This window comes from Balearica regulorum, chromosome 16, assembly GCF_011004875.1.
Source record: "Balearica regulorum gibbericeps isolate bBalReg1 chromosome 16, bBalReg1.pri, whole genome shotgun sequence".
Taxonomy (NCBI): Eukaryota; Metazoa; Chordata; class Aves; order Gruiformes; family Gruidae; genus Balearica; species Balearica regulorum.
Window position 1 is genome coordinate 11858248 of NC_046199.1, and position 23753 is coordinate 11882000.

The window sequence follows — 23753 nt, forward strand, 5'->3', positions numbered from 1 at the left end:
CGTCCCTGCTGCTGGGCTTCCTGTCGCAGGCGAGCGGCATCTCCCTGCCTTCGCCAGCCGCCGCCAGCTGCGCCAACTGCGTAGGACGGCCACCGTGTACGCCAAGTGCGCCAGCGCGGGGAAAGGGGTAAGGGGGGAGCAGGCGGCCGCCTACGCCGGATGCGTAACGCTAGCTCCGTACGCCAAGAGCGCAGCTGGAGCCCCGCCTCCCGCCTTTCCGCGCCGGGCTTTGGGTGCAGCGCACGGAGTTGGCGCAGGGGGCGCAGTCGGCGTGCCGCCGGAATGGCGCGCGGCTCCGGAAGCGGCGGGCGGGGGGCGGGGGGATGAGTGTGCTGTTTTGAGGGAGGCGGCTGGTTCCGGCCCCGCGGGGACGCACGGGCGGCAGCCATGAGCTACGACCGGGCCATCACTGTCTTCTCCCCGGACGGACACCTCTTCCAGGTGGAGTACGCCCAGGAGGCGGTGAAGAAGGGCTCCACCGCGGTGAGTGAGAGCGCCGCGCGGCCGGGCCGGCTCGGCTCGCTGAGGGAAGGCCTGGAGCGGGGCCTGTCCCTCCCCGCGCTCCCCGGCCTGCCGGGCCCACGGGCGTGCGGGGAAGGGTGCTCCGTCCGGTGCGGGCTGCTGGAAGCGTGGCCTGTTTCCAGAGACGTGTCCTGAGGCGGCGGCGTTCGGGCTAAATACCGGTTTTGGAGCTGCCTTAAAAAGCACCGTTTTCTTCAGAGCGGGTGCCGCGCTGACTGTAAGGCTCCGGCTCTGTTTCAGGCTGTTGCTGTGGGTTTTGGTGGGGGGGATGTTGGAGGCTTTGTGCATTGAACTTTATTTTGTCCCCCGGACGTGAGGCCCGGTACGGGCGGGTGTCCCGGCAGCCTGCGGGCCCCGCAGGCCGCGTTAGCGGAGCCGCCGGTGTCCCGGGTGGGGGAACAAAGCCTCGGCAGGCCTGCGGGAGAGCAGTGCTCTTCCGTTTCGTTATTCTGTACGGGGTGAAAATGGTAGCATTTTACGCTTGTGCACGATGCAGGTTCCCAGTGGATTGGGAAATGTGTCAGTAAAGGCATGTGGAAGTAACTTCGTGGCTCCCAGCTTCTAGTTGTCTCAAGCTTTTGCTCAATGAAGGGTTTTTTTATTTGGGGGAGAAAACAAAAAGTATTAATTTCCAAATAACAAAGTACCCAGAAGAAAATGTACTGCTTTTGGGATGGGAATAAATGTAAGAAGACTTAGTGACGAATAGGTGCTTTTTTTTTTTTTTTTCTTTCTTCCCAGAAATTAGAAACACTGCAAAAGCAGAGCAAACACCTAATATAACCTACCTCTGTCTTGACTCTTGTTGAGTAGTAAGTTGAGTGTAATGCTTTTGGAAGCATCTGTAACACGCTAACAGCAGGGCCACCCCATAAGAAAAACTTATTCCCATCACCCTATGAGAAGCAGTGGGAATGATTGTGAAAGGTCGATTGCCTTTTCCTACCTGATGTTGGACAAGGTACATTCAAAATATGAATTAGGACATTAAGGCAGCAAGCTACTGACAGGCTGCTTGTCAAGTTTTACTTGGTCTGATCTTCAGTGGTTTGGGTTCTGACTTGAGCAATACGAGTGGACTGATTGTAGTGGTTGTTTTGCAGTTGATCCCGCTTCTGTGGCTGTGGAAACGCTAATGCTGGCATTGGGGAGAGTTGGGAAAAACACAGTTGGTAAAAGGAGTGGGAATGTATGTCTTGGGAGCCGCACAGATTTCAGTTGGTATAAGCTGATTACAAAATTGCACCCAGGAGTCTAAGGCAATTTTTGTTACATCAGTCCTTTCTCCAGGTTGTGGCAATAAGAAATAAAATACTGGCTTCAAGATGAAATAATGTTTACAATGTGAGGGAGTTTGTGTGTGTGTGTTCCTGCTAATTTCAGTGAAGTCTGAACTATCGGTTTTTTGAGCCTAGCTTAACTTTTTTTCTTCTTCTTTTAATGCATTGAAGGTTGGAGTAAGAGGGAAGGATATTGTTGTTCTTGGTGTGGAAAAGAAGTCTGTGGCAAAACTTCAGGATGAAAGAACTGTACGGAAGATCTGTGCTCTTGATGACAATGTCTGCATGGCTTTTGCAGGTATATATAATCTTTTCAGGGGGTTTGCGGTTACTGGAGCACCTTTGAGTATGTTCATGGATTCTGAGAACACAAAATTCTCGGCATAACTGAGTAAGGGGAAAGAGCACATTTCCACGGTTGTTATTCTTTTTTAAATGAGTAGTCTATTGTGTGGATAAATATATATAGAGAGACAGTGATCTAATAAGAGGAAATACATGTTAAAGTTACTGTGGTCCTCTAGGTTTAATGTGAGGATGAAGACTGAGAACTGATGTGTCATTGGCACAGATATATACTGTTTATACAAATTTATATGCATATATTTAATATTTATATATTTAAATATTTACAAATTTATATATTAAATATAAAATACAGATTACTAATACATATCACAGGAGCTATAAGAGACATTTGTCAGTTACAGGGACCTTTTCCCTCATGCATCAAGCCAAAAAAAAAAAAGGTAAATTTTGCAGTCTTGCATAAAACAAAGAAAAATCTCCTCTCTTCTAGTTCAGAGGACTCTTGAATCAATAGCTCTGGATTTGAAGCATAAATATTCTAGTTCCGCATTCTTCCTGTTTCAAATACCTTGATTTCCATTGTTCAAAGCTTAAACAGGAGGCATGAAAGTTAAATCACAAAGTAAATGGAGAGAAAATGTATTTCAGGAGGTTTCTCCTCTTTTCAGGTAGTTTAGAATCTTAGTGTTAGTAATGCTTTAAGGGGAGATCTAATTTAACTGGCAGAAGTAATGGGGTTTAGATTTAGTGTGCAGGAGTGATAGGCTCAGCTACTTCTGCTGTCTTGCTTCCTTAGCTAAGGGTTGGGATACGTGCAGGTGGGTTCATGAGCTTGAAGAAGACTTCTCTAATAGAAATAAGGCTGTCAGTTGAAAAAGCATCATAAGGTAAAATGAGAAGGTTTTTTGTTTTTTTTTTCCAAAGGGCCATACTAATTTCTGTCAGCTAACATCATGCTGCTGTAGCCTCACCAACTAGACAAGATTTGCTGCGCAGAAAAAAGCTGCCGTACAGCTAGGGGCACTGCATGTGAAATAAAACTAATGTGTGTGAGAATGGAGATCACTTTGCTAATTTGCTGTTAGATGGAATGCTGTCAGTAATATTGCGATTACCTGGTTCAGAATTGCATGTGTTATTTAACTCACAAATATGAAAGCTGTAAAATGAATCTGCTAGTTATTTTAGTACGTTAGTTTCTTTCTGATGCCTTAAAAATGCTATTCCTGCTCATCAAACCTGGGAAAGTGTGATAAAAAATTTGCTTTTTTCATTGCTGTTGACGCTGACCTTGTGAGCCTTTTGGGGCAAGACAGGTTGTTTTATTGGTGCATACGGTATGAAGCGTGAGTCTGAGAATACACTGTCATTTCAGGGCTGACAGCTGATGCAAGGATAGTTATAAATAGAGCTCGTGTGGAGTGTCAAAGCCACAGACTTACAGTGGAGGATCCTGTCACCGTGGAGTACATCACACGTTACATTGCTAGTCTGAAACAGGTACGTTGGACCGCACGGAGATGCTTAAAATACGTCCCGATGAACAGCACGTCAGACTAAGTATGTAAAATGTCTGTCCTGGCCTCGTTCTACTCAGCTGGTAAAAATCAGTGTAACAGAACGCATTGTGGGTGTTTATTGGAAATAGGGATGTAGTAATAGAAAAGGAGGATTGATTGCTGTTTGGGTTTTTTTCCAAAGATGAAGAAATTAATTAGTACTTGTAAGGACTGCATAACTACGTATGTGGTATCATCAGGAACACTCTGCTAATCTACAGCTCTCATTCACTCTCATAACAATGGCGCTGTGTTGTTGTCGAAACGTCTTCATGGCTCCTGTTCGTTTTCCCTCCTACTAAGCCATTCAGGGAGGGGTAAGAGGTGAGCAAATCAGTGGAGTACTTAATATATTTTACATTTGATATTCATTAATTAAAAATTAATTACAGTGTCAAAATATGGCCAGCTGCATTCTGTGATAAAATTATTCATGTGCCAGTGTATTAAACCAATTTTCAGCAACTAGTGGGGATTAGAAAAAGTGTAATTTACTGACGCACAGACATGTTTTAGTAGAGTGATGATAACAGTGTAATCACTAGCCTGCCAGAGCAGAAGACTAGTTTCCAAAGGTTCACATGGTTCCTTTACAGTAATCTCCCACTTGTGTCTTTCATTCTGGCACATTCCTGATTTCTTTAAAACTGTTACAAACCGTGAATCTTGCGCAGCATTCCTGCGATAACGCTGCTGGTGTCAGACCTCCTTCATCCTGGGCGCTTCTGGTGTGTGATGTGGCAATGACTTTGCCAAACCGGTGTCAGCAGGCGGGCTGCGACAGGCTTTGCTGTAGCCCGCTTATCGCCACAGAGTGCCGCGCTTTCTGATGCAATTGTTGAAAGCCATTGGTGAAAACTGACTTTGTGTTCAGGTGTCATCATCCTCTTTTTTTGGCTTCCTAAGCATGCTTGTCAAAGCAGAGTGTTACACCTGGGATAGCAGGCTTGGTGCTTTCAGCACCACCCAGCTGAGGGAGATTCCTCATGGAAGCTGTAATCCCGCAGCAAACCTCAGTGGGTATTAGGAGCAGGAGTTGAACAGTAACCACCTCTTTTTTTGCCTTGCTTATGGTCTTTTGAGAGACACGGCATCCTAACTTTAGAGTGGTAAGAGAGCCTGCTAAAATGATATCTGGTGCCTCTTCTGGTTAGAACTTCTGCATTCCACTCTAAAAAATGTTTTTTGAACTGCTTCTGAAGTAAGTGTCTCTTCTTTTTGGTCAGAGGTACACACAAAGCAACGGTCGCAGACCTTTTGGTATCTCTGCTCTTATCGTGGGATTTGACTTTGATGGAACCCCGCGGCTGTACCAGACCGATCCTTCTGGTACATACCATGCTTGGAAGGTGAGTTGATTCTGTCTCTTGTGGAGAAGTAATGAATTATTTGTGAGTTAATGTCTCCTTTAAAAAGAGATTGGTGTAGAAGGGAGATCTAACTGGCCAGATGGTGCTGGCTCACAGATGCAGAAATTCTTGATGATCAAATTTACTGAGAATGGCAGTCTGCAGTAGCTTTACTTTGGAAATCTTGTCCTGTTTTTTTAAAAACAAACATCAAAACCAAACCAAAACAACCACCTGTGCCTGACAACTGTCTTTTCCTGTGACATTTGGCCAGTAACATGTTCAGTCTCCTGAAAAATACATGGTGATCACAAAATGCTTTCAGATTATTTTCAGATTATTTTTCAGATAATTGCACAACTCTAATTCCTTGCTTATTCTGCAAATGAAATCTTCTCTAAATTTCCATTCATTATCTTTTTTCCCCTCTCAATGTTTCCAGGCTAATGCCATTGGCAGAGGAGCCAAATCTGTGCGTGAATTTCTGGAGAAAAACTATACTGATGAAGCCATTGAAACAGATGATCTAACTATTAAACTTGTCATCAAGGCTCTTCTTGAGGTGAGTCTGTTTCAGATCCCTTGTGTGACTTCTCACTGTACATCTGGGTGATTAACTTCTTAAATGTGAGTACATGAAAATCTTTGTGTGTGTGTCATGGGGAAAGTACTATAAAAGGATCTGTGAAAACTGTTTGTTGTGGGCCCTGGGCGTGGGATTAAACTCCAGGCTCAGAGATTTCAGGTAATGACTTCCATAGCTTACACAGAAGAATGTACAGCAGTTCTCTGGGGAGGAGAGCAGACCTCAGTTCTGGGCGTTAAAACAAACGCACCAAAGGTGTGCTAAACCACATGCAGAATGTTTTACTTCTGAATTGAAGCTTAAGATACAGAAGATATCAAAAGTCAGATGGTGGAAATGACTTGTTCTCCACCAGCCACTGTGTGTCGATGCCAGTATTGAAGAGCCTTATGTTTGGAGTTACACTGCTGCTGGAGTGCTTAGAGCTAATGAGCGAAATACTCCCTGTCCCTATCTCTTCTCCTTCTAAGATGACCTGAAAGGGGGTTGTTTTAATTAATGGGCACACTCCTAATACCTACATCTAATTCCTGTTAAGGTTGTACAGTCTGGTGGGAAGAACATTGAGCTGGCGGTTATGAGGCGAGAACAGCCACTGAAGGTAAGGGCTTTGTTTTGCTCTTCTCCCTTGTCAGCCTGTTTCTCTGATACTGTCCTTGTTGATCTGCTGTAACTTCCAGCCCTTAATCTCACATTTTGCACTGGCAAATACTTCTGTTTGTTATTAGTGGCCCAGGAATGTTGTTGTGTCTGCACAAAGGTACCTTTGTGTGGGGAAATACCAGTTAACTCTGTCCATGTCAGAACTAAAATTGCTTAAATAAAAGCCTGTAAGTTGTATTTGTATCCTGAAGGTCACCTGTGTTTTCTGGTTTAGATCCTAAACCCTGAAGAAATTGAGAAGTATGTTGCTGAAATTGAAAAAGAAAAGGAAGAAAATGAAAAGAAAAAACAGAAGAAAACATCATGATGAAAGAAATCCAACTGCTTAGCTGCTTCTTTTTAATTCAAGTGATGGGTTATTCTGTATAAACAACATGTAGGCATTCCACTTACTCATACTGTGCCCCTCTTGAGACCTACAATAAACCTACTGTTTTTTTTTTTAAACTGTTATTTTAAAAAAAATCTGTTCCTTGGATTTTACTTAGCTAGGATCATTTGGTTGGCTACAAAATGCAGCAGTGACCCATTAAAGGACAAAGAGTTTGCATTTTTTTCCAAAACACCTCAGTTGTTAAATGATTCTCAGTTGTTAGCTTTTCCCTGTTTTTTGGGTTTTTTTTCTTCTTTTAGTAGCTGTCTGGAGTGTTGTGTTATAACCTCAGCAGACCGTAACTAATGTGCAATGAGGCTTTTTCTTCCCTGACATCTTCAACTGTAAATGCTGGGCTCTGGCTGTAAGCCTTGGGGCAGCCTGTGAGTGCAGGAGTTGGTTTATCTCTGAGGGACAGCACAGGGTGGGAGGCTCACGGTGGGAGGGCAGTGAGAGCTGACCCTGGCGGGCATGGCATTGCAACAAGAGGTGCAGGGCTTGGTGCATGATTCATCTGGCTTGGAATAAAGTGTTGCTGTTGTCATTGCCCGCTAGGGGAGTCGTAGACCAGTTGCTTCCTCATGCTAAAAATAACTCCAAAGAATGTTACCTACAACACAGTTCAACTATGAAGCTCTGCTCCACTTTCTCCTTTTGTATTTACCCTCACGCTGCTTCCTCTGTATGTCTTGTCCACAGGAGTTGGGTTTAACTTGGTTTCTGATGATGCCTGTTGACTGTTCCTGACACCAGCAGTGGTGTGAGCTGGTTCTCTCTTCCCTTCAGCTATGGGAGATGGCTCGGTGCTGTCAGGGACACAGATACCTCTGCCTTCATGTCGCTGTGCACCAGCATCACATTGCTCTTGAGGCAGGATCTGCTCTGTGCAGATACTAATGTGTATAGTGTAATAAACTTAGAGATACATACATTTGAAGGTGTCAGGTGACAACTGTTTAGCTCAAAGGAGATGTGACTGGGAACAGGGAATTTTATGTCAGGTAGGTGTTTGCCATGTGGCATCTCCAGGGTCCCATTGGGGCTGTTGATCCATCTGCCATCACCAGCTCTGTGCTGTAAGGCGGCAGATGAGGGCAAGTCCATGGTGGCTGAGCTGGTGCTCTGCAGCCCCTTGTGATGCTGCAAAGGCAGGAAGGGGCACGGGTGGGAGCTGGATTTCCTGCTGTGTGTGAGGTGACAGGGCCCTGTGCTGCTCTGGAAGAGGACAGAGCAGGCCTCCGGTCTCTCATGCTGCACAGGGGCAAACAGGATTGACAGCAGCCCCTTCATCCCCCCCTTCCATGTTAAAAATTGTATTATTTTTCTTTTGTTCCTGGCACCTTGTTTATCTTTTGCTACAACCCTTAAGCACAATAAAAGGCTTTGCCCAGCCTGTCTGTACTCCCAGGGCATCTCCCCTCCCAGCCCTCAGGGCAGGAGAAGGTTGGTTACTGCCTAGTGATATCTTCTCCTATTTCAGAGAAGCCTCAGGCCTCTCCCCCACCTGAGCTCTTGCCCACACAGCCCAGCACCTGCTTGCAATAGTATTTTATTATAAAACTTTCCCTCTTCATCCCTTGGTGGATATAAACTGGAACAGCCCCTGAAAGCAGCTCTTTGGTCTGCCACTGCCAACCAGTACATGGTTTTTTAGGTGTAGCACAGGCCCAGCCAGGACTGCAAGGGTCCCAGTACCCTGCCCGAGGCAGCTCAGCTACCTGCAGCCCTGCCCCCAGGCAGCTCCAGCTCCTGCAGGGCCCAAGGGCTGCTCAGAGGCCCCCGGACTGGTCCCAGCTGCAGCAACAAGCCTGCAGTAAAGCTCACACACTCTCTGGCCTCTTGCACCACAACTAAGCTGTTTGTTTACAGCTAAATGCTGCAAAGCAAAGTGTGGGCAGAGTATCACAGGAATCAAGGACAGGAAAGTGTTAGACCACATCAGCTAGAGAAGGGGGGTGCTGGAATACTGTGGTGTTTCCTTTATCAGTCCTGGGGCTGGAATGTTGAGGTTACAAAAGCTGTGGTTAGTTCCCTGCACATCACCATCTTTTCCCATGTTGGGAACCCTCCAACCCAGCAGCCAAGGGGGCTGCAGGAGAGCCCCGGGGGCAGCCATCTGCCCCAGAGCAAGGGGCTGGCTGGTGACTCTCACAGCTCCCTCACACCTCCATGAGCCAGGGGGACATCTGCAGTACAGCAACCTCAGCAGTAACAGTGATTATGTCTTAGATCTAGTGGAGGGTGTCCCTGCCCACAGCAGGGGGTTGGAACTAGATGATCTTTGAGGTCCCTTCCAACCCAAACCATTCTGTGATTCTATGTGTTAGAGCTGTGGCTTTACTGTAGAAAAAGGGAATTACTGCCTTAAAAAGAAATAAAGAGGCATTCTGCCACAGCCACCTCAGCCAAGTCAGCTGACTCTGGCCATGCAATTCCACCTTTACGCTTAGTGTCACACCAGCTGTTTTGCCAGCAATGAGGCCCACAGCAGTTCCAGCACCCACCCTGGGTGCTGGTGCGAGCCCAGGTACTGACAGCATCATGGCTACCCCACCAGTGGCACTGCTGCCCCAACCAAGCTCCAGCTCAGCCCCCCCAGCCCAGGGGCTCCAGCAGGCACAGGGAGAGGTGCACGCTCAGGGCAGCGTGGGCAACAGTAACGCTCCGTAGGTCCCTTCATCAACAAGGGCACTAGAACGCAGGAACAAGGGGATCAGAGCCCAGATCAGAGTTTTAAACTGGTTTCAAACACTGCGCAGCTCTGCCAGGACTCTGCAGCCCCATTTTCTCTGCCTTAGACTTGAGCCCTGCTAGGACAGACAGCTGACAAGTTGTACAGACTGGTATTACTGAGCTACATGCAGAAGAAAGTAGGAGGGAAACATTAAACATTTACATGTTTATTATAATTACAATTTACATTACTCCAAAGAGCAGCCCCACTGCTATGTTCTAATTCTTAGCAATAAAGTCCTACAAAAATAAATCCAAGCTTTTACAGTAACCTAGGTCAATGCATAACTAAAAAATTCTAGCTATGTAAGGGGTTCAGTCATCAAGGTGCTTTTTCAACAAAATTCCCTACCAACCAAAAAAGGGACACATGCCTATAGCAATTTAACCCACTTATTCATGCAAACAAATGTAACCCCTCCCTCCCAGCCCCTCTCCCCACATACAGATTTTTAAAAACAAAAGAAAAACAACTAAACTATTTACAGTATGGGGGTATAGAGGAAACAAATTAAACATGCCCATCTGTTAAGCTTCATTATATGGACTCCCATCCCTAGTTTAATGAAAACATTCCATAGTGTTCCACCACAGTCTACTAGTGTACAGAGAACTGTTTGCGTTTGGTACTACCTATGAGCGAGGTACAGACTGAGGCAAGAAGTCAGAGCTTCGGTTCTCCTTCCCAGACAGTTGACTACTGCCAAAACCTCTTTATTCTGAGCGCATGAGCGGAGACACTTGCCGCTCCTGTCCTGCTGAGGACACGGCGCACCGTCCCCTCCCACCCCAGTAAGGAGCTCCCAGCCTCGGAGGAGCGCCCAGCACCCTTCAGCTCGAGGGAGAGTCACAGTTCTGTGTAAACCCACAGTACCTCCACATTAGTACCAGCCAACAAACAGTTGTACAGTCATTTACACTACTACATGATCCACAATCCAGTATTCCCAAGTGACAATATACATAACTCCTCAGCACCAGGAATCCTTCACACCTGCTGCTGAGAACAGCGAGACCAGCAGCACCAAAGAATCCATTTGGTTGCTCAGAACAAACAAATTAGAGCTGGTTTGTTTCAAGTGAGCTTTGGTTCCATGTTAAAATAGCATGATTAATCTTCTTCAGGGTTCAGAAAAGGAGTCTGACTTTAAGCTTAGACTATAGCAGCCTTTGAGAGACCCAGAAAGAAGAACCATGTAAGTTAGTCTGCACTTAAAAAAAAAAAACACAAAAACAAACCAAACACGAACAAAAAAAAGACACCCTGAAGAAGGTACCCCTGAACACATTCCCTCTTCCAAAGAATATTCCAGCTGACAGTTGCTGGTCCAAAATAAGTCCAGAATATAAGCAGTAGTACATGAAGTTCTGTCGCTTGAGCTGAGACAGTAAACAATATGAACCATTTTCCCACATTAGTGCAGCAGTTGGTTGGTTTTTTTTCTATATACAGTTTCATCCTCTCAGGAGAAATGTCAGAACCTATTCAGAGAAAAGGCAGAATTAGATTTGACGTCATGGGGATCTTCCCCCCAAAAAAAGAGAAAAGCAACGTTCACACCCATGAAACATGAATACCATGAACTGAAATATTTTGCTAGAAAGCCTCAGGTCAAACAAGCAGCTCTTGCTTTCACAGAGGACTAGCCCAAGAAACAATCAACATGTTAAAACCATTCGTATTTCCTTCTACCACTTTGAAGGATAAATCAGACACAATAAGGAACAAGTCTTGATACATTCATGAGACTGCAGAGCAATAGAGGTTGCAGAGACAGTTCAGGCAAGGAAGAAGAGACAAGCCTGACTCAGAGATAGTATTTACTCCTGTAAAAAACTTGCCTCTGAAGTTACACTCTGCCAGTACCAGCTCTGTGAGTGGTCTGGTTTCGCCTTGCTGCTCCACTACCCCTTCCACCTCGAAATCCACCACGAAAGCTGCGGCCACGAAGGAACCGGCCTGATACTCCAAACGTCTCTGTATTGAGCTTCCTTTCTTCAGCCCACGTGGTACGCCTGGAACTGAACAAGACTGCATTCAGACTTAACTTAAATAACCACCAACTCATTCAGCCAGGGAGCTTCAAGCACCCTGTTCTGTTGACATAAACCACAAGACGACCAAAATGCAGTGTACACATGCTCACTACCTCAATTCCTCTGCTAAGCATGGATTTGAAAGTCACATCTGTTGGTTTTGGTAAGCTACTTTCACACTGGAAAAGTAAAAACGGGCCTAGAAAAGGGGTGCACGTGGCCCCACTAGCATTTCAAACCCTGTCTTGTTTTCTTGACAAGCACAAATCCCCCGACTCCACTGAAGCCCCTCGAGAAGCGTGGGAAGGCCAGTCACAACCAAGGTTCAGCAGAGTGCTAGCACCACAGCACCCGTGTGTCCCTTTCTTAGCAGAGCCTGCCTAGTCCTGAATGCCTTACTGCGAGCGCTCAGAAGAAAGCATTGCTAAAGGGAAGCAGGGACATTACCAAGGAAATTTCACATGCTGACACTAAAAGGGATGTCTTACTTCACCAGGCAGTTGATAACATCAGCGTCAGCAGCAAAAGATGAAGCTTTCTTTTAACATTCCTAACAATTTAGTGCGTTTCCACAGACAGACCAGACCTCCTCCCTGCCCAGACTCCAGGTTTAGCTTGCTCCTGTCTGCAAGTTGTACCCTCTTCAGTACAGCATGACCCTGATGCCTCCTCCTCCCACAAATGAGATAAGAAATTTGTTTAAAAGCAATGGGTTCAAACTCAGTACTGGGAAACAGAACTGGAAATTCCTGTATCATAGTTCAGGCAAGTGCCTCAGTATCAGCTGAAATCCTTGCTTTTTGTTTGATCCCACTACATGAAGTTTGGTTCGTATTACTTGCAAGCCATGAAACACATGGCAATACACTCTTCCAAAGACCTTCTTGTATTCTAAGATTTTTAAAGAATTACACCATGTGAAATAGATTATGTCTAAAATTCTATGCCTAAAATTGCATTAAAAAACCCAAGCTTTTAGAAAATACTCACCTAGATTTCAGTTCTGAAGAAATGTTGTCAAAGAAAGACTTGGATTTATCATAATAGCAGTTGGGCCCCAGAAGGTCCTCCTCTGCATTACCATCATTGTTTTGAGTTGCTACTCCAGGGTCCCCTTTTTCTTCCCCCGTCTCTGCTTTGTCATCTGAAGATAATAAAACGTATTACACTTCCTTGATGCATTCTGAAGAGCCATCTGTTCTCTTGCTCCCTCACACAAGATTTGAGATGCTGTCACATGCAATCATGCAGTTTCTCAGAATCGGTTTGTCTATGTAGTGTTTACTACTAGCTCTGCAATTCATATTTAATGAAGTCACAAACCTTTAAAGTTTAGTTTCTTCTTGAATTCTTTATCAAGTTCCTCTCTGTTGAATTGTGCATTTGCACTTTCAAAGTCAAAGTCACCTTCAAACTTTATCGTATTTTCCTTCACAGTAGTTGGTCTGTTTTGTCCTCTAGAACGGTTTCTGGTTCTCCTGTTTCCTGAAAGCAGGAGAGTTTAAACACTTGGTAATGCACAGGGAGGTTAAGTGACTTGCTCAAGACCAGAAGAAAACAGGGTTAGAACTCAGGAGTTTCTGGCTTGCAGTCCTGTGGTTAGGCCATACCTCTTTGAGAGTAACTTCTGAACTCGGCTGCAGAAGACATATCACAGCAACACTTTTAACTTTCTGAAAAGCATTCCTGGGGGTTGGTCTTATGACAGAGTATACCCAACTCCCTTTGCAGTATAAGGGGAGGAGATCAGAACAAGTACTATACCAAGAAAAGCTGAGGGAAGCAGGAGAAAATATCTTTTCTGTCTGCTATTCATCTGCAAGCATAGTACTGCAATTAGTCTACAAACCTGTCATGATGGCGAAAAGGAACAGGGCACTGGTTTCAGAAAATCCACCCAAGATTCATCTACCCACAAAACGAGCTTGTGCTTTGTAGAGTTTCTGGTTTCCAACTGAGAAGCTATCAACTCCTTTCTGGAAAAGCTATAACCCCTTCTACAGTGCTGTCCTCAGGCAAATTAATTTGAAGACCTGAGAGTCTGAAGCTTTGTTTCCTGCCTTTTCTCATTTTGCTTAGGCAGAAGTATTTGTCTGTACGTAAATTAACTTTTGACCTCTGCTTAAACTGCAGTCTTGAGCTAAGACCTCTGCTCTATGAAAAGAGGGCTCCATCACTCTTCTCATTTATAAGAGCTCTGGAAATTCTTCAACAGGCTGCCCTTCCCAGTAAAAATACTTCAGGTTTGAGAGAAATCTAGTTGTTGCTGCCAACTCGTAGCATCAATTTATATAACATACCTTCAAGTTTCTAAAAAGACACTAGTATTCTATCCCTGGAATGTTCTGGACTTCTGTAGCTCCAGAACTTACTTTGTCAGGGAAACATCTCTGGATGCCCAAAGCCTTATCAAGCTTTATTTTGCTCTCAACCTTCTGTCTGATAATCCTTTGCTAGAATTAGCAATATTTGCCTTTATAGGCTAATGTGACCATTTAGCATCATATTAACCTACCTGATCTTCTCCTTTGAGGTCTTCTGTTTTCATCATTCACCTGTCCTTGGGTTTGCACAGGTGCTGCTTGAACTGTATCTACTGAACAAGAAAGATAAACTTAATAAAAGAGCACAAGAACAAGACCAGAACAGTTTTGTCTTGCACCTTTGAAGGATGCTTCAAACCAGCACTTTAAAGATGAAGCGGTGCCTACGTACCATTTGTCTTACCACTGCCCTGTGGCACCTGCCGTCCATTGCGTTGAACCCCTGGAGTTACTTTCACTGGGGGTGGCTTTTGTGAATTCATGTTGTCAACCGGGCCAGTCTGGACAGCCTGTTCCACCATGGGGCTTTTGCGGACGGGGTGAACAGAAGGAAAGCCAGCACCTGGAAAAAATCCCAATGACTAAGTGCCTCTCAGAAAATGCACCAACACTATTCAAACCCTACCCGCTTCTACGGAGAAACCATTTTGTCAAAAATTACTCAAAGCCTTGATTGTTTATTGTTACACACTACGTTTAAGTGGCATATACAATAGGTAAGGCACTACTGCCATACAAGTCTTGGCTCTCAAATCCAGAGCTTTAAAATCAGGAAATCTACCCATTTATTTCTTACACCAAGACACACATTAGATAAGCAAGCTAGGTCAGTCTCTTAGTTTATACCAAAATTTAATTTCTAGGTGTATCCTTGGTTATGTAAGATTTTACTTTATGCAATACTTTAAATCTGAAGCAAAAATCCACCATTTTGAAACTGTTCAAGAAAGCTTCCCCACTTTGTCAAAAAACTTTTGCAGCAAAAGCTTAACCACCTCAACTACATCCCATTTTGTAAGCTGCTTCTAGAAGTCCTTCAACTTCACTGCTTATTGTTAGCTTTCAAACAAAGAAAACCTGAAACCAGACCAGGATCTCAAAGTTACCCTTTTAAATTCCTTCTTGGTCAAGGCCAAAGTGTTACCAAGACTTCTGTTGCTCTTCCATCCAGGCTTATTTATTCACACTACAAAACACGTAAATACTTTTCATGGTTTGGTATACCTTACACCAATTATATTAAAAAGTGACAGTCTTCAGTACTCAGAAGAAACACTGCATTCTAGATTTAATTAGAAGTTTTGGAGTACTACAGGTTTATGTAGTTATGCGCAAGAACTGCTCGGAAGCAAAACTTTAACTGAATATACTTTAAGAGCAAGAAAAGTGAAAAGCTGAAGAGTACACACAAACCAAGCCACTGACACTTCTGGGTCACCCAAGTCCATATGAGATATACCCAGTAGGTAACATCATGCAGGTTCCCAGTTAACGTACACCTGGAAAGCTCGCAAGGAACACAGACATATCCTAAGGATTATTCAGTAGGACAAAGCTGCTGTGCAAGTTTAACATGAGAGAGTTTCAAAGCTTAGCCAGAATATTGAGAAAGTATGTACTGATAGATGGCCAAAAACAGAGAGTAAGTAAAAACAGTTTCATGCCAACACAAGCATACATGCTTAAGTTAAAAACAGATGAAACTAATTACCATTTTTAAATGCAGGCTGCACCTGGTCTCTCTGAGGATGGTCAGTCTAGTATCTCTACTCAACCTCCTTTAAAAGTTTTTCCACATAGAAGCAAGCACCCAGAACTACGTTATCTCAGCTTACCACAACTCAGAAATTGCTTACTGTTAGTCATGCTTTACTAATTGGGAGTCTTGACAAGGTACTATGCCCCATCATGCATGATATCTGCCCTGATATTTCCTCAATTACAGCAATACTCCTGAATTTTCTGTTAACCTGTGTCTCTAACAGCAAGGCCACCCACAATTTAAGCAGTGTACTTGTCTTTCCAGGAAAAAGACTAATTAATTCCTTGCCCAGTCTCCAAGGTGACACATGTTTCTGGATAGGATGCAGCACATCAACATCCCTAAACCTCAGCCCTGTCCTGATACTTACACAAGAGGATCCGCTGTCCTGTACTTTTTCTTTCTCCTGTCTCTAATTGATACTTCTAGGACAGGAGGAATACTTCATGTAATGAAAGGCAAAAATAGCTGAGAACAAACTAGTTCTACTAGCATTACCCATATAAGTACTATCATTCTGGGAGGGGTTAACAAGAACAGAGTGTTTGCAAGTGCCATGCAGTTCTTCCAAATATTTGGAGTCCTCAAACTGCTGTTACCCTTGGAAGAGAGCTGATGGGGCTCTGAAGACATGTCAGGCTCTGAAACAGGTTGTGGAGACGGAGAAGAACTAGGGCTGGAAGCAGCTGCTGATGCTGGAGGGCTTACCAATTTCTCTAAAGAGATAGAGGGAAGAAGAGAAAGCAAAGATATATGGATAAGATACAAGGTAGTGAAACACCTGAAGGACTTGGAAAGAGATACAAGAATCTCTAGAACAGCATTAGAGCAGCTTATTTACAGTCCTCTCTGGGAATACAAGTTCTTTTTACATGTGATGTATATGTAAAGGTATGTTAGATTAGAAATGAACTGACCTCAACTGTTAGGTACTCGCATTGTTTTCAGAAAGAAACGTTAGCTATTTAGTTTGTTTCTTTCTTTTGTGTGCATCTGCATGTGTCAGTGAAATGCAGGTCTCCTTGCAATAAGATCATTGCACAAAGTTGTTAACTACTTATTCACTGCTTGTTGCAGCCTGACAGTTGGCAAGGAATTGGTATTAGTTACTGTTATTTGGTTTCCCAGTAGCTGCATACAAGGACTGTATCTTTATTCCAGCAAGTAAAGTTTTTACTTACCTAAACCTAATGAAGCTGCATACTGCTGGCTAAGTAAAGAGCTGGCAGCAAGCTGGCTGTAAGGTGGCATACCTCTAAACGGGCTGTAAGGCACATGTGGCTGAAAGGATGATGTAGAGGCAGAGCCCAGTGAAGACTGTAACAAGACAAAGTACATTTCCATTTACAGTGTCCAGAAGTCAACTTGCTTTGGCAGTGATTCTCTACTTCACGTACAGCATTACTACAGCTTAAGTAAATACTGAGAAGGGTTAGTTTACCTCTTTATGATTTTCCTGCACTCTCAGCTAGGTAAGCTAGCTCTGGCTTTTGTTGACTGAAGTCTTTAATGCTGCTGCTATTTTAGACATTACAACAAAATTCAGGATGCTTCAATCTGAAGATTACTGGAGACACTTATTGGCCTTCATTTTTATAAGTTTATACCAAAATCAAGTCCATCACCAATGTTTTACCATAGCTTTCAATCAACACTTCAGGCTAACTTACTTGAACGATGGCAGGATCTTGTGGCAGAGTATGTTGAGCTTTTGGAGGTTCACAGACAGTGATGTCTTTGATGTCACTCCCTCGAAAAATAATGTATTCATAGATTTCTTCTCTTGGAGGAGCAGGTCGGTCTGTGGGCCGGTCTTCAGTACCAAAGGATCGCACTTTAGCATTAGAAAGATTACTATTAGTCCAGTACTACCATTACAGCATTGCTTAAGTTAATATTTATGTAATTAAAACTTACTCTTGTAATACTTGCCAAAAGTAACAAAAAAACCACCAAACCAGGTTACCTCCAGAACCTTGAATCTCCTTATTGCACACATCTGTTCCCTCAAATGCCAACTTTTTCAGCAGCCTGTATAAACAGTTTTGTTTACATCAAGCTGTGAAGGTAAAGACCATAGACCAACCGGAGTGAAGAATCCTACTCCAAAACCGAGTACTTCCCCACAGTGCTATACTGTCATATTCCCCTTCTTCCCTGCCCCACGTAAGCATTCAGCTTGAGACAACTGCCTCTGCAAGAGACCACAGGAGAGGCCCCTGAAGCAGCAGGGAATAAAAAAAACCCCACAAACCCACCAAAAAAAACTTAGAGGGCTTTAGAGCTGAAGTTTGCACCGTTGGTTTCATATATTTATTATACAGGTAGAAGTAAAGTTTTATCAGTGATAAGAGCTTCCTATTAAAAGTCTCTCTACTCCATGCTGGTTTTACAATTCATACCCACTGACCACAAAGCAAGTTTTTAGTGATAAATCCAAAACCTCAGTGCCTGCTGAGGGTTTACTGAGTCCCAGCTATCAGAACACTTGAGCAGGTACTAATCAGTGACATTAGACATTATAGTGGAAAAAAACTTGCAATTGACTGTGTGCAGCTACCAGGTAGAAGCATAAATTAATCTGAGCCATTAAAGAGGAAGAGGTAAGACTCAGACTTACTGGATTGTTAGTGCAGGAAAATAAGTAGCATGGTTACACCAGACACTATCATATGAAAGCTTTTCAGCCACAAGTTACAGAAGCTCAGCAAGTTTACTAGTCTAGTTGTTTTCTCTCATCATGAGGCTTTGCCAGTTCAGATAAGCACCAGCACATACGGGTTTGATGTATGCTTTTTGCCAATAGAAGAATTCCGTACTGGAGTTGCATCAATTGCTTCTAACAGGTTACCACAGAAGTACTCAACCTCTCTGCCAGGACATACCACGATTCCTGCAGTACCTTTACAAATTACATCCTAAGCAGACTTTTCACAAGCACCTGCCATGTCACAGTCTGTGGTGATGTGCCAGCCAGCTGCCACTCCCACTGCATAGCTGGAAAGATACAAGCAGACAGCCCTGATAAGGGACGGGGGGCACCACAGCTTCCCCAGAAAAAGGGCAGCAAAAAGTGCATACACTCAACCCCAATGCTGAGCATCCCAGGTATACTAGACTAACTTATCAGGAGCATTGACAGTTGTAGACAGGGCTACTTGTCACGAGTTCTGTTCTTAGAGATGAAAAGCTGTATCCAGGTTTCCCCCAGCAAGCAGCAGCTAGTGCTACAAGCAGTCTTCTACCTCTGTTCAACACATGTGAGCTCGCAAGGAGCAGTAAGCTCCAGGTACAGCAGCTCAATGCCAAACTTTGCCCCTGTCACACTGATGCTGTTTAACACCTCAGCTTACACCTAATTGGAAGGGAATCTTAACTGGTGCAAGGACAAGCTGTCAGTCACTTCCTTCAAATAACCATCTTCCGTTAGTTCCTAGGGTATATAACCTCTCCAATTTATTTTAGATCTCCAGCTGCTGCTTGATCATATACTACAGCTGTAACCTAGTCAACCAGAAGCAGATTATGAACTGAAAACAATGCTTGTGGCCTTTTAGACATGAGCTGTACCACTGACATCCCTGCTCAAGATTACATTATCACAGCACACGGCTCATAGCAAGACATACTAAAGCTACCCAAGGACTACTGCAGAATCCCATGGCTAGCTTGGAAAGCACCATGTCTTCTCTGCGCACCGGGATCAACCTTTTGGCTTCCACACAGAGAAACCCACAACCTGCAAAGCCCAAAGCTGTCCAGGCAGCCTCTCAGTTGGCTGGTCCCAAGGCTTCTAACTAAAAAGGTAGAAAACTACATCCTTGTTGTAGACAGAATGACAGTGAGGGCGTTTGAGAGGGCTCTAGGAGTTGAGCACATCTGCCCCTGCATTCGAAGTGTTTAACGGTTTCTGGCGCATCCCAAAGTACGGCTTTAAGTTTCTGCAGCAATCCGAAGGGCTGTCTCCCATGAAAAGTTACAGTGACTATTGTTTACAGATGAGCAGGAAATCAATCCCACACCACGCTGCAGCTAGTGTTTTACAATACAGTTTGTGTTCATGTGTAGGGCTCTGTGGAGGTAGACCTCTGAAGGGTCAGGAAGCACAACAAGATGACTGGACGTCTGGAAAGCAGAGGTTACATAGACACTTCTTGCTCAAACGCTCTAGTTTCTTCATACTTTTACAGAAGGTGGAGTAAGTTTCTGGTGTTCACTGCGGACAGGACAGTAACAGGCTTGAACTTCCTTTGCTTGCAATTTAAGTTTAGCATCTAACAAGACAGACTGCTCTCTTGCAGTGCTTAAAACATATGGAATCTCCTTATCCAGTATTTAAGATATTGCACATGTTGAGATTTAACAGGAACCAAACACAAATCAGTTGAAGTTAGCCCTGCTTTGAGTAAGAGGTTGAACCAGATTCCTTCCTGAGGTCTCTTTCAAGCTAATTTTTTTCTTTATATCACTTGGATGACAAAAAGTAAAGAGAATAGCATTTAAATTACATACTGAAGTTGTATGATCCTTAAACAGTGGCATCTAGGGCTGAATAATAATGTACTAGCTCTCTATACAACTTCAATCGCATATCAGTAATTCATGGTTCTTCTAACCCTTCAGAGATTAAGTGGTTTAAATTCTGTCCGTCCTAAGCACAGGGTTGATACTACTGTCACCAACTTCAACATTGTTGCTATGTTCATAATTCTGACACTAATTTTGATATAAAGTCTCTAAACTTAAAAAACCCTCTGAGCTAAAATGAAAAGCAGTGTTTATATTGTGAAGTTTATAGAGCAGCACTTTAAGTGGGGAAAAAATGTATTCTCCAGCTATTGTAACAACTACTTCTTAGGCATTCCAGTTCATCAAAACTGAACACTAAGAGACCAATGAATAAAAGAACTGCCAGAAATCTTATACAGAGCATGTACTTTCTCATACCATAAAGCACTTTAATCACATACGCCTTTGAAACACACCACTTAAGCTCTGAAGCAGCAAGTCTGTGTGGAAACCATAGCTGTGAGAAACCATTTCTACTTGCTGCTGGGTAAAGGTGAAGACCTTCCTGCGCATACAGTACAGGAATTGCATCCTTTCTGCAATCTCTCAATTACTTGGAGTGCAACATCAACATAAATAGCTCAATTTGTACACTTCAATAAACAGCCAAGTTCCTAGGAAAAAAGCAAGTTTGTGAAAACTCACATTCATAACTTCAGAATACACAATAATAGGTATCAATTACTCATGTCCAGCATCACATAAACATCATTATACTGAATAAAGACTGTGGCACAGGCTTGCCTTGAGGATAGTTGAGAATCAGGCAAGTCAGTGTCACGTGCCAGCAGATAGTCTTTCAAAATGAAAGACAGTTTGGTTGGTGGACAATCCCGATGGGTTGCTGAAGGCAATGAAGAAGGTGTGAACTTCCCAGAACAGGGAAGGGTGAAACTCAGGGAGAGTGCTGATGCACATTAGCTGGAGTAGCCAAGCTGGACGTTAAAAGCAGTACAGAAATAAGATCTTGTTTGAGACGCTAAACAAGACAGGACAGGTTTTTCTGAGAGTAAATACAGGAATTCCCAGCAGAGGTGACAACTGAATCCAAGTGAGACCATTTAAGAAGATAAAGATCAGTAATTCTACAGGGAAACAAGATGCAAAGCCCTGATGAGCAGCCTGCAATGTAGAAGGGCCAGACCCACGTGCAGATACCCCATGGCGCTCTGTCCAGAGCTCTCACCTGCTTCACCTGAGCAGAGTCCAGTTATTGATCACTAAAGGAACAAAGACACATCAACTGCAACTCTCTTTTCCCCAGCACTGGCCTGGGGCCCTGCTCAAGCCAAGCACTGAGGTACTGCCGGGCATCCACGTGCAAACAGGAGAGGGGAACCAAACCACGAACTGCGATGCAGACCATCGCCTTTCTGGCTCTGACAATAGTAAGAGGAGCCAGCATTGCTGGCAGCTCTTCTTCCTCTTCAGGGGAGCGGTAACTTCCCGTGAAAATCAAGGGCTCCTCCGCATCCCGGGCCCTGCCCACCCCTCCGGGGAGTCACGGCAAGCCCCTGCCACGGCCCGTGCCCGTCCCCGCGTCGCGGAGCGGCCTCCCAAATGCTGACTCACGGAAAGCCAGCAGCGCCGAAGGCACGGGGCTCCAACCCCGCCGCCAACCCCCCCCCCCCCCAGCTCCCCGCACCCCATCCCGGCCGCAAGCGCGGACGAACCGCGGGCCCCGCCGCAGCCCCCCAGGACGGGCGGGCTCCGGCCGCCGCTCGCCCAGGCCGGGCTCATTGTTCAGGGGACGGAGACGGCGAGGCGGGCGGGCCCCCCGCGTCCCCTCAGCGAGCGCCGGGCCGCGGCGCCAGAGCCAGCCTAGGCCCGACATCCCCCCCACACGCCCCGGGAGGGCCCCGCCGCGCCGCCTCACCCTTGGCCAGCGCCACGGTGGAGTTCTCGGTGTCGATGGTGTAGAGGATGCCCTCATAGCGGATCTGCGCCTTGGAGATCAGGCTGATCTTGCTGCCGATGTAGGGGGTCCCCGAACTCATGGCGGCGGGGGCAGCGGCACCACCGCCGCCGCTGGGCTCAGGCGGGCCGAGCGGAGGGAGGAGGCCGCACGGGTCGCCGCACCACCGCGCCGAACCTCCGCGCCCGCCCACGCACACTGCGGAGTGGGGAGCCCCGCCGCGCCCGCCTTATATAGGGCGGAGGGAGACGGGCTGGGGGGGGGGGGGCCAGGGCGGGGGCGTGCTGCGGCTTTTCGCGCATGCGCTGCCGCCGCCTGCTATTGACCAGACGGGAGACGGGGTCAGACGCGGAGGGAAGCGAGGGGGGTGAGGAGGGGGGGGAAAGCCCGGAGCTCGCGTCACGTGACCGGCCCAGGCGAGAGTGCCACGTGCGCTGAGGGCGGGGCGGAGCGAGGCGGGGCGGAGCGAGAGCTCGCGCCCTTCCCGCGCTGCACCGCAGTCGCTGTTGAGGGGAGTCGGGGGCGTGTGGCGGCGGGGCCGGGCCGGGCCGGGCCTGGGCCGTGTGGCGTTACCGACACAGACGAGCCGCGCGTCACTGCCCACTCACCCGTGTCGCAGAGATTTTGTCACATAACGCGGCAGGGGGGGCTGGTCACCTCCCCCGCACCACCCCCCCCCGCCGAGCCGGTCTCTGAGGGGAGCTTTTCCCGCCCGGAGAGCCGCCTGCCGCCTCACCTCACCCTGCTCCCGCCAGGCCCCCTTGGGGTTCTGCAGCAGAGAGCCTGCTCCGAGGCTTCCTGCGGACGCCAGCTGCCTCAGGCCGCAGCAGCGACGAGGCAGTGCTCTGACAAGGAGAACAGGGATGGCAGCCTCCCACCCGAGCCCCTCTTCCCCCCTGCAGTGCCGTCGCAGTTGAAGAGCCTGGTTGCGTGCTGCAAGAGCCCTTGGTGCGTGCTGGGGGCCTGCCCCGTCAGGCGCACCCGGTGCCTTTGTTCAGCAGGAGACAGGGGATGTACCCGGTACGCTGATGGCGGCAAGTCGCGTAGTGGCAGAGGGACCACAATGCCAGGCCGTAGCTGGAGAATTAATCTTTCAGTGCAGCGTCTCCTGGGATTTCTGTGGCTCCCCGGCCATCTGTGGGTCAATGAGAGACAACTGGTAGCATCTGGCAGACAGTCACAGGAGGTGAAGTCACTCACCGACGTGAGGGCGGGTGGGGATCAGGCAGGGCAGTTACATTTGGGGCAGCAGGTCAGAGTGCACAAATCTCACTAATTTGTGTGACGCGAATGAATAAGATTCAAAACCAGCAGCTGGAGACAATACAGCGGGAGCCATTGTCTAAGTGTGAAGAGGTTTGCTGGAGCTGCATGTGCCCATGCCTTGCTTACATGTCTTCCATCAGTGACACAACAGCGACACAGTAGTGTGCAGTCCTCATGTCACAACGACCTGCTTCCTCGCATGCCATGGCTCAGAGAACTGTTCTCCAAATGGCCCAAGCTGTCCAACCTGTGACCTGATGTATTTTATGATGCTACTCTTCATGCTGTTCATATAGCCTGGAGAGCAGATAGCTCTCTCTCAATAGGGAAGACGCCTTCCTTCTCACTCTTATGGACACACGTGCAGTCCTTCTCTTGTCAAATTTTCATCATCCTAGCATGGAGAGAGTTGCTAAAAAAAAAAAAAAGTAAATTATTTCATATATATTAATTGGGAAAACAGTATTTTTGAATAAGAAAGTCAGCCCTTAAAGTAAGACTAAGTA

At 45.9% G+C, this 23753-nt stretch overlaps 2 protein-coding genes across 8 annotated transcripts; one reads left to right on the plus strand and one right to left on the minus strand.

Annotated features, from left to right (window-relative positions):
* The first annotated feature begins 247 nt into the window (after nt 1–247).
* PSMA7 (proteasome 20S subunit alpha 7) lies at nt 248–6715 on the plus strand. The gene is made up of 7 exons (XM_075768388.1): nt 248–483; nt 1974–2100; nt 3487–3611; nt 4897–5019; nt 5462–5581; nt 6144–6206; nt 6483–6715. Exons 1-7 carry the CDS (start codon nt 388–390, stop codon nt 6573–6575), a joined length of 747 nt encoding a protein of 248 aa, XP_075624503.1. The 5' UTR covers nt 248–387; the 3' UTR covers nt 6576–6715.
* A 2810-nt stretch (nt 6716–9525) lies between these two features.
* On the minus strand, nt 9526–22329 carry LSM14B (LSM family member 14B). Of its 7 annotated transcripts, none has more exons than XM_075768342.1 (10): nt 21943–22329; nt 17168–17331; nt 16679–16814; nt 16097–16213; nt 14127–14297; nt 13927–14004; nt 12735–12896; nt 12402–12555; nt 11217–11396; nt 9526–10856 (listed from the first exon to the last, which is right to left on the minus strand). In XM_075768342.1, the coding sequence occupies exons 1-9, from the start codon at nt 22061–22063 to the stop codon at nt 11225–11227; spliced, it is 1275 nt and encodes a 424-aa protein (XP_075624457.1). In that variant the 5' UTR covers nt 22064–22329; the 3' UTR covers nt 9526–10856; nt 11217–11224. The 7 variants fall into 7 exon arrangements, with proteins under 7 accessions (XP_075624457.1, XP_075624456.1, XP_075624458.1 ...); XM_075768341.1 differs by having other exon boundaries at nt 13927–14007; XM_075768343.1 differs by having other exon boundaries at nt 13927–14007; nt 16751–16814; nt 21943–22200.
* Between the last annotated feature and the right edge of the window lie 1424 nt (nt 22330–23753).

What these genes read in the sequence shown, in the direction of transcription:
- PSMA7 (XM_075768388.1), top strand. Translation starts at nt 388, where the DNA reads ATGAGCTACGACCGGGCCATCACTGTCTTCTCCCCGGACGGACACCTC. An exon ending in TGAAGAAGGGCTCCACCGCG is followed by an intron (nt 484 to 1,973) that starts GTGAGTGAGAGC and finishes AATGCATTGAAG; the next exon opens with GTTGGAGTAAGAGGGAAGGA. An exon ending in TCATCAAGGCTCTTCTTGAG is followed by an intron (nt 5,582 to 6,143) that starts GTGAGTCTGTTT and finishes ATTCCTGTTAAG; the next exon opens with GTTGTACAGTCTGGTGGGAA.
- LSM14B (XM_075768341.1), bottom strand. Translation starts at nt 22,063, where the DNA reads ATGAGTTCGGGGACCCCCTACATCGGCAGCAAGATCAGCCTGATCTCC. An exon ending in AAGATCCTGCCATCGTTCAA is followed by an intron (nt 16,815 to 17,167) that starts GTAAGTTAGCCT and finishes GTCTTGTTACAG; the next exon opens with TCTTCACTGGGCTCTGCCTC. An exon ending in TCTTCAGAACTGAAATCTAG is followed by an intron (nt 11,397 to 12,401) that starts GTGAGTATTTTC and finishes AGTCTTGTTCAG; the next exon opens with TTCCAGGCGTACCACGTGGG.